The sequence below is a fragment of the Lithobates pipiens genome, unplaced genomic scaffold (genome assembly GCF_037356315.1).
Source record: "Lithobates pipiens isolate NorthernLeopardFrog02 unplaced genomic scaffold, aLitPip1_a1.2 Scaffold_1, whole genome shotgun sequence".
Lineage (NCBI taxonomy): Eukaryota > Metazoa > Chordata > Amphibia > Anura > Ranidae > Lithobates > Lithobates pipiens.
The window spans coordinates 122963818-122979501 of record NW_027507685.1 but is presented as its reverse complement, the minus strand read 5'-3'; the positions used below and the strand labels follow the sequence as shown (position 1 = coordinate 122979501).

At 43.9% G+C, this 15684-nt stretch overlaps 1 protein-coding gene across 1 annotated transcript in view; it reads left to right on the top strand.

Annotated features, from left to right (window-relative positions):
• The first annotated feature begins 3980 nt into the window (after positions 1-3980).
• Positions 3981-15684, top strand: part of LOC143974379 (cholesterol 7-desaturase nvd-like) — a 55255-nt gene continuing 43551 nt past the window's right edge. Inside the window, exon 1 of the mRNA XM_077475679.1 lies at positions 3981-4404. Within this exon, the coding sequence (XP_077331805.1) occupies positions 4011-4404 (394 nt within the window). The 5' untranslated portion in view covers positions 3981-4010. The remainder of the gene's footprint in view (positions 4405-15684) is intronic.

Genomic DNA, 15684 nt, shown 5'->3' with positions numbered 1-15684 from the left:
AAGCTTGCCCTTAACATATTCCAATGTCAGTTCATCATCTGGACATGCAAGTGCTGTGACAAGTGTTTCATAACTTTGTGGTAAACCACTTAGTAATAGTGCTGCGACATGAACATCTTTTATTTGTTCTCCTATACCTCTCAGGCATTAAACCATTTCCAAGGTGTGGCTTATGTAATCCTGTGTATCCTGGCCTTTCATCAGCTTGGTCTTGTATAGCTTTCTAATCAAATACAGTTTATTGCTGAGATTACCTCTTTCATGCATCTTTTGTAATCCTTTCCACATTTCTTTAGCAGTTTCACACTTACATATACAGTATGTATGATTTTATCATTTTCTGTGCTAAGAATGATTGTGCTCTGAGTTTCTTGGTCGTTATCCATTCATCTGAAGGGTGTTCTGGCCTGACATCATTAATACATTTCTACATACCTTCTCTTATTAGCAGCATTATCATTTTGAATTTTTAAGATTGGTACTTCTGGTTTGTCAGATTTGTAAATTAATGCTTTATTGCGGCTTTGTCACTTGACATTTTTTTTATTCTTTTGCAGTCTTCTTTCTGTTACTGTTAATCTGATAGCTGGCTGTGATTGGGCTTCTGGGTGGGTGTCTGGGCCTGTAATCTGTAATAAATTCTGCATATAACCCTACAGGACAGACAGTGCACTGTCCACATGGGCTTTGCTGCTTAACTGCAGATGGGAAAAAGTTACTTTATTATACAGAGAAAAGACATAGAGTTTAACCATAGATGCAAGTAAAAACTTATAAACACTGCCATCTACTGGTTGATGAAGTTGTTGCTCAAAATACCTGAAAAACCTATTCTAACCGTTCGCAGGGGGCTGGAGAGTGGAATAATAATGAGTAGTGAAGGGAAGAATGCACCAAACTGGCATAGTGTAGCACCATAGGCATGCAGAGGGGATGTGCCAGGTGCACACCCAAAACACTATGTGAGGTGCCCCCCCCCCTTGATGGCCCCGTGCCCTGCAGTGCTGCTAGCTTCCCTCCTCTCCTCTTCCCCCGGCTGCTGTGAGGGATGTTTCAAGATGGAGGGCAGGGGAAGGGGCTAGTAAATATGCAATTTACCAGCACCTTTTCTAAATGAACACTGTGAACACACTCGCTCGTTGTGTCCATTCGAAACGGAATCATAGTAAACTGTGTTTACTATAGTTTTTGAATGAACAGGAAGCTGCTCAGCAAAGACCAAGTTATTCACTGCCCTATGCAGCTGAGTCTGCAGAGAAAGGCATGTGTGTTTGAGCTTTGGGGTGCACAACCTAACACAGCTATGTGTAGCACAATTTACCATTGTGCTACACATATGTAAAGCAAATAGAACTCACAAGCGGGTGAGTGGGAGAGTCCGCACTGGATTGTAATGAGTTGGGAGCTGTGTGGTAGTCCTTGATTTGGATTTCTGTCCATTTACTTTCAATTTTGGTAATTGATAAAAATAAACTATTAACACTTCTATTTCTGAAAGCATTCTAAATGTATAGAATTTTTTTCACACCTGATTAAAACGTTTGCACAGTTTTATATATATATATATATATATATATATATATACACACACACTCACCGGATACTTTATTAGGTAGACCTTGCTAGTACCGGGTTGGACCCCCTTTTGCCTTAATTTTTCATGGCATAGATTCATAGATTCAACAAGGTGTTGGAAACATTCCTCAGATTTTAACATATTGACATGATAGCATCACGCATTTGCTGCAGATTTCTCAGCTGCACATCTATGATGTGAATCTCCCTTTCCACCACATCCCAAAGGTGCTCTATTGGATGAGATCTGGTGACTGTGGAGGGCATTTCTAGTACAGTGACCTCATTGTCATGTTCAAGAAACCAGTGATGAGGTGATTTAAGCTTTGTGACATGGTGCATTATCCTGCTGGAAGGAGCCATCAGAAGATGGGTACACTGTCGTCATAAAGGGATGGACACGGTCAGCAACAATTCTCTTAAATGATACTCAGTAGGTACTGAGGGGCTCAAAGTGTGCCAAGAAAATATCCCCCGCACTATTACACCACTACCAGCCTGAACCGTTGATACAAGGCAGGATGGATCCATGCTTTCATGTTGTTTATGCCAAATTCTGACCCTCCCATCTGAATGTTGCAGCTGAAATAGAGGAATCAAACCAGGCAATGTTTTTCCAATCTTCAATTGTCCGATTTTGGTGAGCCTGTGTGAATTGTAGCCTCAGTTTCTTGTTCTTAACTCAGTGGCACCCAGTGTGGACTTCTGCTGCTGTAGCCCATCTGGTTCAAGGTTTGATGTGTTGTGCATTCAGAGACGGTATTCTGCATATGTTGGTTGTAACAAGTGGTTATTTGAGTTTCTGTTGCCTTTCTATCATCTCCAACCAGTCTGCCCCATTCTTTTCTGACCTCTGACATCAACAAGCCATTTTCATCCACTCAACTGCCGCTCACTGGATATTTTCTCTTTTTCGGACCATTCTGTGTAAACCTGAGATATAGTTGTGTGTGAAAATCCCAGTAGATCATCAGTTTTTGAAATACTCAGAACAGCCATCTGGCACCAACAACCATGTGATGTTCAAAGTCACTTAAATCCCCTTTCTTCCCCATTGTGATGCTCGGTTTGAACTTCAGCAAGTCGTCTTCACCAATCTAGATTATGTTAATTTCAAAGTTATTCTCGCGTGATGAAATAATATGTGAATCCAGGGAGGGGGGATTGAAAGGGGAGAGGTAATAAGAGGAAAGGGAGGAAAAGGAGAGGATAAGGGTAGTAAAGGTGAAGCTGCAGCAAACACCTGTGTGGGTCAAATACATTGAGATATATGTAGCAATATCTAGCACTGTATCAGAAGGAGACTTGCACATCTTATATTCCTGTTTATGATATTATTACATTGGCTTTGTTTTGCACAGAGCACTTTAATATCACTAGTTAGATATAAGGATTATTGCCTATAGTATTCATTCACTTCAAGATTGAAGATTATCACCATCAGTTATCTTAAATTTTCTAATTGTTGTTGGTTTGTACACTTTTGGCTTTACACATTTTTATGGCAGATTTATTTATGGTTTATTTACATAAGATAAATTGCATATTACTGTTTTTTAGTAGATCTATCTCCTCAGCGCAACACCATTCTCTGCTATAATCTAGATTATGTATTGAATATAATTGGCTGATTAGCAATTTGTGTTACCAAGCAGTTGAACAGGTGTACCTAATAAAGTGGCCAGTGAGTGTATATATACATGTTTGAGCTTTAGGGTGCCCACCTATGGTGTCAGTACAGGCTGTAGGGTGTCAGTATACAGTGATGGGTGTCAGTGAGGGGTGTCATTATACAGTGATGGGTGTCAGAGAGGGGTGTCAGTATACAGTGATGGGTGTCAGTGAGGGGTGTCAGTATACAGTGAGGGGTGTGTCAGTATACAATCATAGTCAGTGTACAGTGATCATTATACAATGAGGGGTGTCAGTATACAGTGAGGGGTGTCATTATACAGTGAGGGGTGTCAGTATACAATCATAGTCAGTGTACAGTGATCATTATACAGTGAGGGGTGTCATTATACAGTGAGGGGTGTCAGTATACAATCATAGTCAGTGTACAGTGATCATTATACAGTGAGGGGTGTCAGTATACAGTGAGGGGTGTCAGTGAGGGGTGTCAGTATACAGTGAGGGGTGTCAGTATACAGTGAGGGGTGTCAGTATACAATCATAGTCAGTGTACAGTGATCATTATACAGTGAGGTGTGTCAGTATACAGTGAGGGGTGTCAGTATACAGTGAGGGGTGTCAGTATACAATCATAGTCAGTGTACAGTGATCATTATACAGTGAGGTGTGGGCGTGTCGGCCCGTACAGGTGAGGCGAAGTGGGCGGGGAGAGTCGGTAGAGCGGCAGACGGTTGCTATGGAGACAGGTGATAAGAGGGGGGCGGAGGGCGTGGCCCGGTCAGTGTTTGGCAGGTGGCGGTAGGATGAAGTCAGTGCCGCGCTCCGTATTGGCGGTGCTGTGTGTTCTCGGTGCCGTGCTGTTTGCCAGTGCCGGCAGTGGGTTCCTCGGTGGCAGGCTTTTGCCCCGCTCTGTCCCGGAGCCGTCTCCCCGGAGTCTCGGCTCCCTCCTCTTCCTCTCCCTCTTAGTAGTGGGGGTTTGGGCATGGTGGCAGCTCTCCCGGCCAGTGGAGCTGATCCGGGGCTCCGAGGAGGTGGGCTACATCCCTGAGCGGGGCCGGGACAAAGCCCACACCGCCAATCAAGTGCGGAGGAGGAGGAAGAGGGGCGACCTACCCCCGGTCTACCCCAATGGCTGGTACCAATTGCTGGACTCCCACCGACTGGAGAGAGCCACCGTCCACAACCTCACCGTCTGCGGTATGTACCATGAGGACTACAACTCCCAGTATGGCATTGGGTTTAGGATACTGAGCCTGAGGGGGACTGCAGTGTCCAGCATGCCCTGTGCAATGAGCCTGAGGGGGACTGCAGTGCCCAGCATGCCCTGTGCAGCGAGCCTGAGGGGGGGGGGCTGCAGTGCCCAGCATGCCCTGTGCAGCGAGCCTGAGGGGAGGGGGGCTGCAGTGCCCAGCATGCCCTGTGCAGCGAGCCGGAGGGGAGGGGGGCTGCAGTGCCCAGCATGCCCTGTGCAGCGAGCCTGAGGGGGGGGGGGGTGGGCTGCAGTGCCCAGCATGCCCTGTGCAGCGAGCCTGAGGGGGGGCTGGGCTGCAGTGCCCAGCATGCCCTGTGCAGCGAGCCTGAGGGGGGGCTGGGCTGCAGTGCCCAGCATGCCCTGTGCAGCGAGCCTGAGGGGGGGTATGTACCATGAGGACTACAACTCCCAGTATGGCATTGGGTTTAGGATACTGAGCCTGAGGGGGACTGCAGTGTCCAGCATGCCCAGCATGCCCTGTGCAGCGAGCCTGAGGGGGGGCTGGGCTGCAGTGCCCAGCATGCCCTGTGCAGCGAGCCTGAGGGGGGGCTGGGCTGCAGTGCCCAGCATGCCCTGTGCAGCGAGCCTGAGGGGGGGGGGGGCTGCAGTGCCCAGCATGCCCTGTGCAGCGAGCCTGGGGGGGGGGGGGGCTGCAGTGCCCAGCATGCCCTGTGCAGCGAGCCTGGGGGGGGGGGGGGGGCTGCAGTGCCCAGCATGCCCTGTGCAGCGAAAAATCAATTCTCTATGGAGATGGGTCACATCTCCTCGTCACCCGAAGCTCAAAGTTCTGAGCTTTTCTGTAGCTCAAATTGGGCAGATTTGCACATTTTTGTTGCGTGTTTATTCCCATAGAATTGCGTAGCAATGTGTAATTTGCTCATTTGTGCATGATTTTCTTCTCGCATGCAAATAAAAGTAAAAAAAAAGTAATGCACAAATAACAAAATGATCATCAACATTATGTAATAATGAACCCCTAACCTTAAAATAAACCTAGTAATAATAAAAATATACACCCAAATAAAATTTATAAATATTACTATTTTACTGCTTGTTTTTTATTTATTTATTTTTATTGAGGGAAAGGTTAGGGGTCGTTTAATATTATAGTATTCACCTATTGTATTTATGATTTTTATTTTGTATTTTAAATTTGTTCTATTATAATAAAAATGATAAACAATTATCACTATAATTCTAACTACAACTGCTGAACCTAATCTTAACCCTTTTTACCCTAACAAAAGTGAATAAAAGAAAAAAAGAAAAGCTGAAAAACCTAGAAACCATCTTTTACTCTATTGGCTAAATAACCACTTTATGCCCGCACTATAGTTGAAAGATCATTACAGTGCGTCCTTCCAGTGCCGGAAGGGTGCCAAGAGACGTTCTCCCCTGCTCACGCAGCCAGCGCACTTTGTGATCGTCGAGTCCCCTACATACTTGGCAGATCGCAGAACGGTATAAAGGGCCAATCATAGCGAACTTTTAACATGTGATCAGCTGTGATTAGCTGACAGCTGATCATGGAAGTAAACAGGAGCCAATTATCGGCTTGTTTTTCCTCTTCACAATCAGTGCGGAGAATAGGAGACAGCCGGTAACCAGCTTCTGTTACAGGGACATGGGCCCAATCAGTGACCAGTCAGGGAGAAAATTACCAATTTCCAAAAATTTTTTTAAACCAGGAAAACCTTTTGGGGGGAAATTTATTTTTTTGTTTAGCAAAAAATAAACCCAGTGGTGATTAAATACCACCAAGAGAGCTCTTATTTGTGTGAAAAAAATTCTAATTTGGCTTGGGTACAGTACATGACATTGTAATTTGAAAACTGAAAATTGGCCTGGGCAGGAAGGGGGTGTAAGTGCCCAGTAAGTGGATAAAGATGGTGGTTTACAGGAACCTGGAAATTCCAGGAATAGGTTTCCCCTGGTCAGTAAATGCACACCAGGTAATCTAAATCTAGGCCAGCTGCTATGAACCCTTGTGAACATCTCAAGTTCCAACCTATTGTTTCCGCTTTACACTGCTGTATCTTCCTACCAACTTCCGACCTCGTTTCATTCAGTAAACAATGGTTGCTTACTGTATACCAATGACATTCACTGGTATAAGCAGTCATAAAGTGTGTGTGTGTAAAAGTCCTCATCTCTTCCCCATAGTTAGGGATGAGCCAAACACCATACCCCCCCCCCCCCCCCCTGGTTTGGTTTGCGGCAGAACATGCAAACGGACCGAAAGTTTGCGTGAACATTCAAACACTATTGGTCTATGGGACCGAACGTGAAAAATCAAAAGTGCGAATTTTAACGGCTAATATGCAGGTTATTGTCCTAAAAAGTGTTTGGGGGCCCAGGTCCTGCCCCAGGGGACATGTATCAATGCAATTTTTTTTTTTAAACTGACATTTTGCAGGAGCAGTGGTTTTAATAATGTTTAAAGTGAAAAAAATAAGAAATATTGCTCTAAATATCGTACAGGGGGGGGGCGGGTTGGGTGTCTATAGTATGCCTGTAAAGTGGTGCATGTTTCCTGTGTTTATAACAGTCCCTGCAGAAAATGACGTTTCTACAAGAATGTCATTTAAAACTGCTTGTGGCTGTAATGTTATGTCGGGTCCTGGCAATATGGATGAAAATTGAGAAAAACAGCATGGGTATCCCGCCAATTACCAGGCCCTCTGGGTCTTGTATGGATATTAAGGGTAACCCTGCACCCAAATAAAAAAAAAGAAAAGTCGTGGGGCCCCCAGACCCTATATACTCCAAACAGCAGTTTATAGGTGGTCCAAACAAGACAGAGACTGTAGGTTTAAGTTGAATCTGTTTGTAATTTGGAACAGGTACATTTTGTAAGTCTAGCTCAAGCCAAAAAAAACAATTTTTAAGCTTTTTGGATAACCTAGGGAAGGGTTATCACCCCTGTAACATTTGTTTTGCTGTCTGTGCCCCTGTTTAGAAGATTTCACCTCACTTTCTGTCCCAATGACGATTGGATTTTGAAAATTTGGGTTTTTTAGGGAAATGAGGATTGGTGATAAAGCATCAGTGGAGATACCTTTTTCCCAAATTAATGCTTACAGGAGAAAATTTCCCTTCCTAGGGGTAGATTTCCACTCCCTTCCTGTTGTCTCCCTCCATTTGTAAGTATGAGTTTGTAAGTCGGATGTATGAAAATGGGGGACCGCCTGTATATACTATACAGCCTGCCCTATATACTCTGCAGAAAATTGGGCCTTAGGTGTTGGTACCACTGTAAGCCCTCAGTTACTCTTGGTGGGCGCTGGAACGGGCCCTGCTGTGAAATATTATATATTATAAGAATTGTAATTGCATGCCCCTGTTGAACAGGAGCAGAAAAATTGGGCATTTGGCGCTGCAGCACTGTAAGCCCTCAGTTACTCTTGGTGGGTGCTAGAGCTGCACAATTGATCAAGAATTGTTTTCTTGGTCTTGACTAAAGTTTCACAATTCTTTCTATGCAAAGAATTCTCTCTGCTATTCTGAAGCCACAGCCCTCAAAAGAAATGAGAAAGACTAGGCAGTCTGCCAAAAATCAAAACATTCTATCAGTTGAACTTTACATTGTAACAATTTGTCAATGGACTAGACTGTAGGTGAGAAAGTTTAACCACTTAAACACTAAACTTTTTTCTGTCATTTGTTGGTTTCAAGTTCAAATCGTATATTTATATTGTAATATAATATAATTTTTTTTTAGTAGACACACTAGAGAATAAAATGGTGGTTGTTGAAATATTTTGTCATACTTGTATTGGTCTTTCAAATGCAATATATATATTTTTTTTTTTATGAATTCAAAAAAAAACTAACCAGTAAAGCAAGCCTTTTTTTGTATAATGTGAAAGATTTTATGTCGTGAGAATCACGAGAGATCTTTTTATTCTAAGCAAAAAAATTCTCATTTTGGCCAGAATTGTGCAGCTCTAGTGGGCCTCAGATATTCTTGTTGCGTACAGGAATGAGCCCTGCTGTGAAATATTAGAGCAAATATTGTAATTACGTGCCCCTGTAAAACAGGGGCAGAAAAATTGGACCTTAGGCACTGGTGGTGCCCTGCAACAAAAATTTTCTCAGAAGATATCAACATGACCATTGTGGAGCAATAGGATAGTCACTCAGCATAGGCAGTCTTCAAGGAGGATCTCACATTAATAGAAAAATTAATCGGTTACATCAGCATCGGGTGTTTGGTAGCTGGTAATCCAAGACTGATTCATTTTTATGAAGGTGAGCCGATTAACTGAGTCGGTGGACAGGCGCACTCTGTGATTGGTTACAAAGCCTCCAGCAGCACTGAATGTGCTTTCAGAAAACGCTGGATGCAGGACAGGCCAGAAGCTCAATTGTATATTGTGCAAGCTCTGGCTAGTTATCCATCCTCAATACCCAGTAACCCAGTGGATTTTCGGTTGGAAAGGTCTCCAAGTCTGATCTTGCCCCAGGTATTCCTGCACCATGTAAATCAGACACTGGTGATGGTTGCTGGAACCGATCAGACCTTGGGGCTGCAGACTAAAGAATTGTCTGAATGCATCGGTTAGACGGCCACCTTCTCCACCACTCCTGTGAGTGACCAAAGCCTCAGCAACACATCCAGGAGGACCAGGAAATTGCAACCTCCCTGGTTCTGGAAACACACTGCTCAAGCCTTTCTGCAAGGCCTCCCTGAAGATGTTTCATACTCTGCTCCCTCTGCGTAGGCTGGATATGTTCTACAATCATACCCTTGTAATGTGGATCAAGGAGGGTTGCCAGCCAGTAATGATCCCTCTCCTTGATACCACAAATCCAAGGGTCCTTTTTGCATGCTTTGCAGGATCAGGGAGGTCATGCAGCAAAGGTTTGCTGAGGAATTTGATCCAGAGTCCTCTGGGTCACTAAGGTTGACATGATCCACAGCCACCTCCTCCCAGCCACGTACAAGTCCATCAGTTTCTGGGGACTGAAAACGATCCCTTGAAGACTGATGCTGAGTGCTAGGCTCCACCTCCATGCTGACACAATCCTCATCCTCCTCCTCTTCCTGTGTGATCATTGGGCCCACTGGAATACTGTCTGGATAAAGGGTGGCCTTGAGAGGTAAGAAGTCCTCTCCCTTCCTGTGTTCTGCCTAAAGTGCCCTGTCCATTATTCCATGCAGCGTGTGCTCCAACAGGAAGACAAGAGGGACAGTATCATTGATGCATGCACTGTCACTGCACACCATCCTCGTGGTCTCATCAAATGGTGACAGCACAGTGCATGCATCCTTGATCAGTAGCAACTGGCGTGGTGAAAAAAGCCAAGCTCCCCTGACCCTGTCCTGGTGCCATACTCGCACAGGTACTCATTGATGGCACTCTGCTGCATATGCTGCCACTGCAGCATTGCCAACATTGAGTTCCACCTGGTGGACATGTCACAAATGAGGTGGGTCTTGGGCAGGTTGCATTCCTTTTGAAAGTCAGTCAGCTGAGCACTGGCATTATGACCGGTGGAAATGCATGCAGCTGGGAGAACATGACTGCCTGTTTCTCGTCCTTCTTGGGCACCCCCTCTCTCTGGGCTCATGTTACTGCCTTCCTCAACCTGGGTACCATCACAAACTATGCTGAGCCTGGATGATAGGTTGAGGATGGCTAAGTTATCCACTCTACCAACTCTTCTGCATGTTGTGGACCAACATGACCAGCTGCCAAAAAGGACACGCGTACCCCACGGCCACATGCTGAGGATGCACAGTGTCCATGACCAGCACTATTGGCTGTAGACTGACCCTGCTTGCCCTTTTTTAGTGGCCTTTGAGTGTCTGCCTCTCCTTGGTGGCCTTCCAGGCATGCTGTAAAATTTTATTAGCAGACCGCCGCCTGAAGTTTACTGGAAAAAGTACACCAGGAATGGCCTGCAGTCAGATATAGGCTTGGCTAGACTAGAATGCAGTATATATATATATATAGTGAAAGGGGCCGTTTTTTTCAGGCGCTATTTTTAGCGCTGTAGCGCCTGAAAACCTCCCCAGTGTGAAAAGGGCCTTAGGGAAGGATGCATCCAGTCTGAGCCTGGATGCAGTCAGCTGTGTCTGGCCTTGAACTTCTGTTCCTAACAGCACTTAACTAGTTGTGTAATATAACGCCATTTGATTTCACCTGTCATTACAGCTGGAAGAATCTGCTGATTCTGGAATCCGGTGTATACAACTAGACATTGTGTGAAGGAGCCCTAAGGCGGTTATGTAAGCTGGTGGTATAGTGAAATATTACATCTTCAATGCTGCTGTGAGCTAGAAAAAACTGCATTTGACTGCTTTGTCTACACTTCAAACGCACCTTTAGCTTGAAAACTCATCAACAGTCAGTATGAGATTTTTGCTTTGTACATTGCACAGCTATCAGCCTCAAAGAATAGTGTTATTTGCAACCAATCAGAATTCTCTTGCTGAAGTTGAAGCAGTAAAGGATGAATTCTGATTTGCTATAGCTTACCTACTTAGTTTCCTGAAGGCTGTATATCGCAGAATGGATTATTTACTACAGCAATGGGGTGACTTGCTATAGAAGTAGGATTTGTAGCACTATAATCTTTGCAGAGATCCAGAAATACCTGCTGGTTCTTTGTAAGGATGAGCCAAACACCCCCGGTTTGGTTCGCGCCAGAACATGCGAACAGGCAAAAAAACCTTGAACGAACACTGTTAGTCTATGGGACACAAACATGAAAAATCAAGTGCTCATTTTAACCACTTAGCAACTGGCCCTTAGCCGAATGACAGCTACAGGTCTGTTTCTTAACTATGGGAGGGCGTACTATGACTTCCTCCCAGAATTCTGCTCTCGTGCGCCCCCTGGGGTGTGCACATGTAAACCAGTGTGATTTCCGGTTCCTCCCTCTCTGTCCGGTGGCAGCAGCGATGTGGGCCGCATGTGTAGTGCCACAGCGCTGCTCGGTGACTGATCCATCCATGCTTACCCATCCATACTCTCCATCCTCTGCATATCCATCCATTGCTCACCCACCCATCCAACCATACTCAAACGTGCTCAGCCATACCCGGCCATCCTCATCCATCCCCATTCATGCTCATCCCTGCCACTACAGTGCCTCACAAAAGTGTAATAGGTAGTCAAATTAGATTTGAAACTTATGTCCCTAAAACACCTTAAGGTGCTTCCTGCATGTTGGTCCTCTGTATGTGGCCACGCTGTGGAAAATCTCAAACATGATATCTCCATACTCAGGAGTAGGAGAATCTATTTTGAGGTGTCCTTTTTGGTATATATACATGTAATGTTAGAAATATTGTGTAAATGGACAACGTTGTGTAAAAAGAAAAATGCGTTTTCATTTTCTTTACACATTTTCCAAAAACTTGTAGAAGAAAAATGACATGTTCAAAAGACGCAATATGCCTCAGATTATACATTGGGTTTTCTTTGCAAAATGGGGTAATTTTTGAGGAATTTCAATTGTCCTGGTTCTCCAGGGCCTTCAGAAGTGTAAGAGGTAGTCAAGAAATTACATGTGTAATTTATGCTCCAAGAACGCCTGATGGTGCTCCCTACATGTTGGGCCTCTGTGACCACGCTGTGTAAGTCTCACACGTGGTATTGCCATACTCAGGAGGAGTATTAGAATGTGTTTTGAGGTTTAATTTGTGCTATGCATGTGCTGTGTGTGAAAAATAATCTGCTAATATAACAATTTTGTGGAAAAAAATCTTGATTTTTGCAAAGAATTGTGGGGAAATTACAACTTCAAAAAACTCACCATGCCTCTTACTAAATGCTTTGGAATGTGTATTTTCCAAAAAGGGGTAATTCGGGGGGTATTTGTACTTTCCTGGCTTGTTGAGCTCTTAAGTCAGTATTTCAGGTGTGATCAATTTTCAGAGATTGGCACCATAGCTTGTGTGCCTCAGGCGACCTGGACACGACTGCTGGGGCGACTTGCAAAACGACTTCTCTATAGAAGTCAATGCAAATCGTCCCCAAAGTCGAACAAGAACCTTTTTCTAAGTTGGAGCAAGAACGGTTCCATAGTACAGAACGGGAGGTGACTTGTCAGGCGGCTAAGTTGCCTGACAAGTCGTCCCAGTGTGAACCGACCCTAACTTTCACAAAGACCAAATAATATACACAGATTTGGGTTATTTTTACCAAAGATATGTAGTGGTATAAATTTTGGCCAAAATGTATGAAGAAAAATTAGTAATTTGCTAAATTTTAGAACAAACAAAGAGGTCTTCTTGATAGCTCAAAAAATAAAACCAAGCGGTGATTAAATACCACCAAAAGAAAGCTTTTATCTGTGTGAACAAAGGACAAAAATTTCAAATAGGTACAGTGTTGCATGACTGAGTAATTGTCATTCAAAATGTGAGAGCACCGAAAGCTGAAAATTGGTCTGTTAAGGGGGTTTAAGTGCCCAGTGGTTAAAGGCTTATATACAAGTTATTGTCATAAGTTTTTGGGGACCCGGGTCCTGCCCCAGGGGACATGTATCGATGCAAATTTTTTTTAATGCTTAAAGTGAAACAATAAAAGTGAAATATTGTGCTTGGGGGTGTCTATAGTATGCTTGTAAAGTTGACTCATTTTTCCCGTGTTTAGAACAGTACCACAGCAAAATGACATTTCAAAAGGAAAAATTGTCATTTAAAACTGACCACGGCTGTAATGAATTGTCAGGCCTCAGCAATATAGATAAACTAATTTGAAAACAAGAATTAAAAAGCGTGGGAGTTCCCCCCATGTGAATTGGTAACATGTACCCCTACAATTAGACACAAGTGTCAAAAATGGTAGACAAGAGACAGCTTGGGACAAGGCCTTTATTAAAAAAATAAAAATGTCCAGCATTGTAAATTCAAGCGGACCGAAAAGGTCCATGGGAGGCTCCCGCCGAGTGACGCTGCTTCTTGGTGACAGCTGTTATAGCAGCTGAGGGCAGGGGAACCTGGTGACTTAAACAGATGACCTTTCCCCCCCTCTGACACCACGGGGGCTTCCCGCCTGCTGCATTTGGGTGTGTTAAACTGTGATTTGCCCTTCAAGCCAGAAAAAGTATACTACCATGAGTGACAATGCATTTTAATCTATATACGTTGATGGAACCCAGGCATTTTTGATCCTACTCTGAAAATCATTTTTAAGAAAATTTTGAGTGTTTCTGAAATGTTGTTCCACCTGCTTGCCTGTCTTTAAGAATGTAAAAGGTTATGTGTTTTTGATTTGCAAATGCCTAATGTTACCATTATGCGATAACGATCAAGGTGTTTCCTGGTTTATCGTCTTAAAAAAAAAAATGCACCCAACTTAAATGCTGACTGTTTCCCTGTATTAGTTTGCACGTCTATCTGTGTAATCCAGCAGATTGTTAGAGCTAGGCTACACTAGATGGTCAGCAAGAACCTGCCAAGATTGCAAGGCGGTCGTGACTCGGACAATACTTCACTGCAGAGAATACAATCTGTTCAGTTAATATGCCTTGTCCTCACTGCAGCATTGCAATGAAATAATGCAAGATTACAGTCCCATCAGTGCACAGGGTGGCGCAGGGCATCAATATGCAGGAAATGGTTGCCATAGCAATCTGGAGCAAAAACGAGGCTTGGCTTAGGCATTCAAATTCTAGAAATATCCCTGAGCTAATGCAGGCCATACATGGGTCAAATGTCGAACACATTTTTCCTTTTGACAATCAGAAATTTGATTAGAAAATTGTTTGTTTTTCCAAAAATTTCCAACATGCCCAATTAAATTCAATCGCCACACAAAAATTGGCCTCATTGCTGCAGCTCCCTAATGGTGAAAAATTCAAACAAATTCTTAGAAAAGATTTTCAAAAGAAAATGATTTCAGAATTGGACCCATGTATGGCTGGCCTAATGACAGCTAAAGTCTACAATAGTCCTTTTAAGAGAACAAAAAACGCCAATCCCGGAGCAACTGGCACTAAATGGTGCAAACACCACAAACTATTATGATCAAGACTGAAGTGCTCCAATAACTAAAGTGCAACAAAAGATATATATGCAATAATCCAAGTATATACACCCCTAAAGTACACCTCTGGCAAATAGTGCTGCAACAAATATAAATAAAATTAAATCATCCTCTATCAAATACAGATAAAAAAAAAAAAAATTGTATATATAAAAAGCTAGTGAATTAATCTACTCTATGTGCAAAAAAAAATTATTCAATAAATGTGCAAATATATAAATGTCCAATTCAAATGGTCCATGATATTTCAAATTCCACAGTGTATAGTGAATCGCTCTTCTTGACTCTTCACACGCCAAATACAACCGTGCCCATCACCATAACCCCTTTAGTGCAGTCGTCTCCAAACTGTGACCCTGGGGCCAGATGCGGCCCTTTGTGTACCTTTATTGGGCAGTTGAGCCATTATTCCTGCCACTGACGCCATCAATGGGGCATAATTCCCGCTAGTGATACCAACAATGTGGCACTATTTCCTCCCAACTGACAAACTATTTCTCCCCCTAATACCAAAAATCGGGCATTGTTTACTCCCACTGGGCACTGTACAGCCCCCCAAAGCCTGAGGAACTGTAAACTGGCACTTTAGAAAGTTTGGAGACCCCTGCCTTGGGGTATGCACTCTCCTAATCCAGTGGACCCATCAAACAAACAAGGTCATACATTCTTGCTAGTGTCATTACTCATAGGTCGGTTAGATCCACAGTGCTTCTCTTATGATTCTCTCTTCTTGGTATAGGGTAGGGATATGCAATTAGCGTATCTCCCAGCTGTTGCAGAACTACAAGTCCCATGAGGCATAGCAAGACCGACAAGCCACAAGCATGACACCCAGAGGCATGATGGGACTTGTAGTTTTGCAACAGCTGGAGGTCTGCTAATTGCACGTCCCTGGTATAGGGAATTCACACAGGATATTCATGTAGGATAAAAGGAGAGGCTAATGGTGTAATAGGTCTGCTAAAAATCATTCAGATGTGCACTCACATAAAAACAGAGGGATCTACAGCAGTCTGATATGCAGCCTCAGCTTTGCTCCTGTGTGCTGTGAGGGGTGGCTGTCCGTTCCCTCCAATTAGCACTCAGCGCTCCCCTCCTTGAGCTCTGCAGAGTGTGGATTCAGCTCTCTTCCCTCTCGCTCTCTCTTCCCTCTCGCTCTCTCTTCCCTCTCCCTCTCTCTCTTCCCTCTCCCTCTTCCCTCTCCCTCTCTCTCTTCCCTCT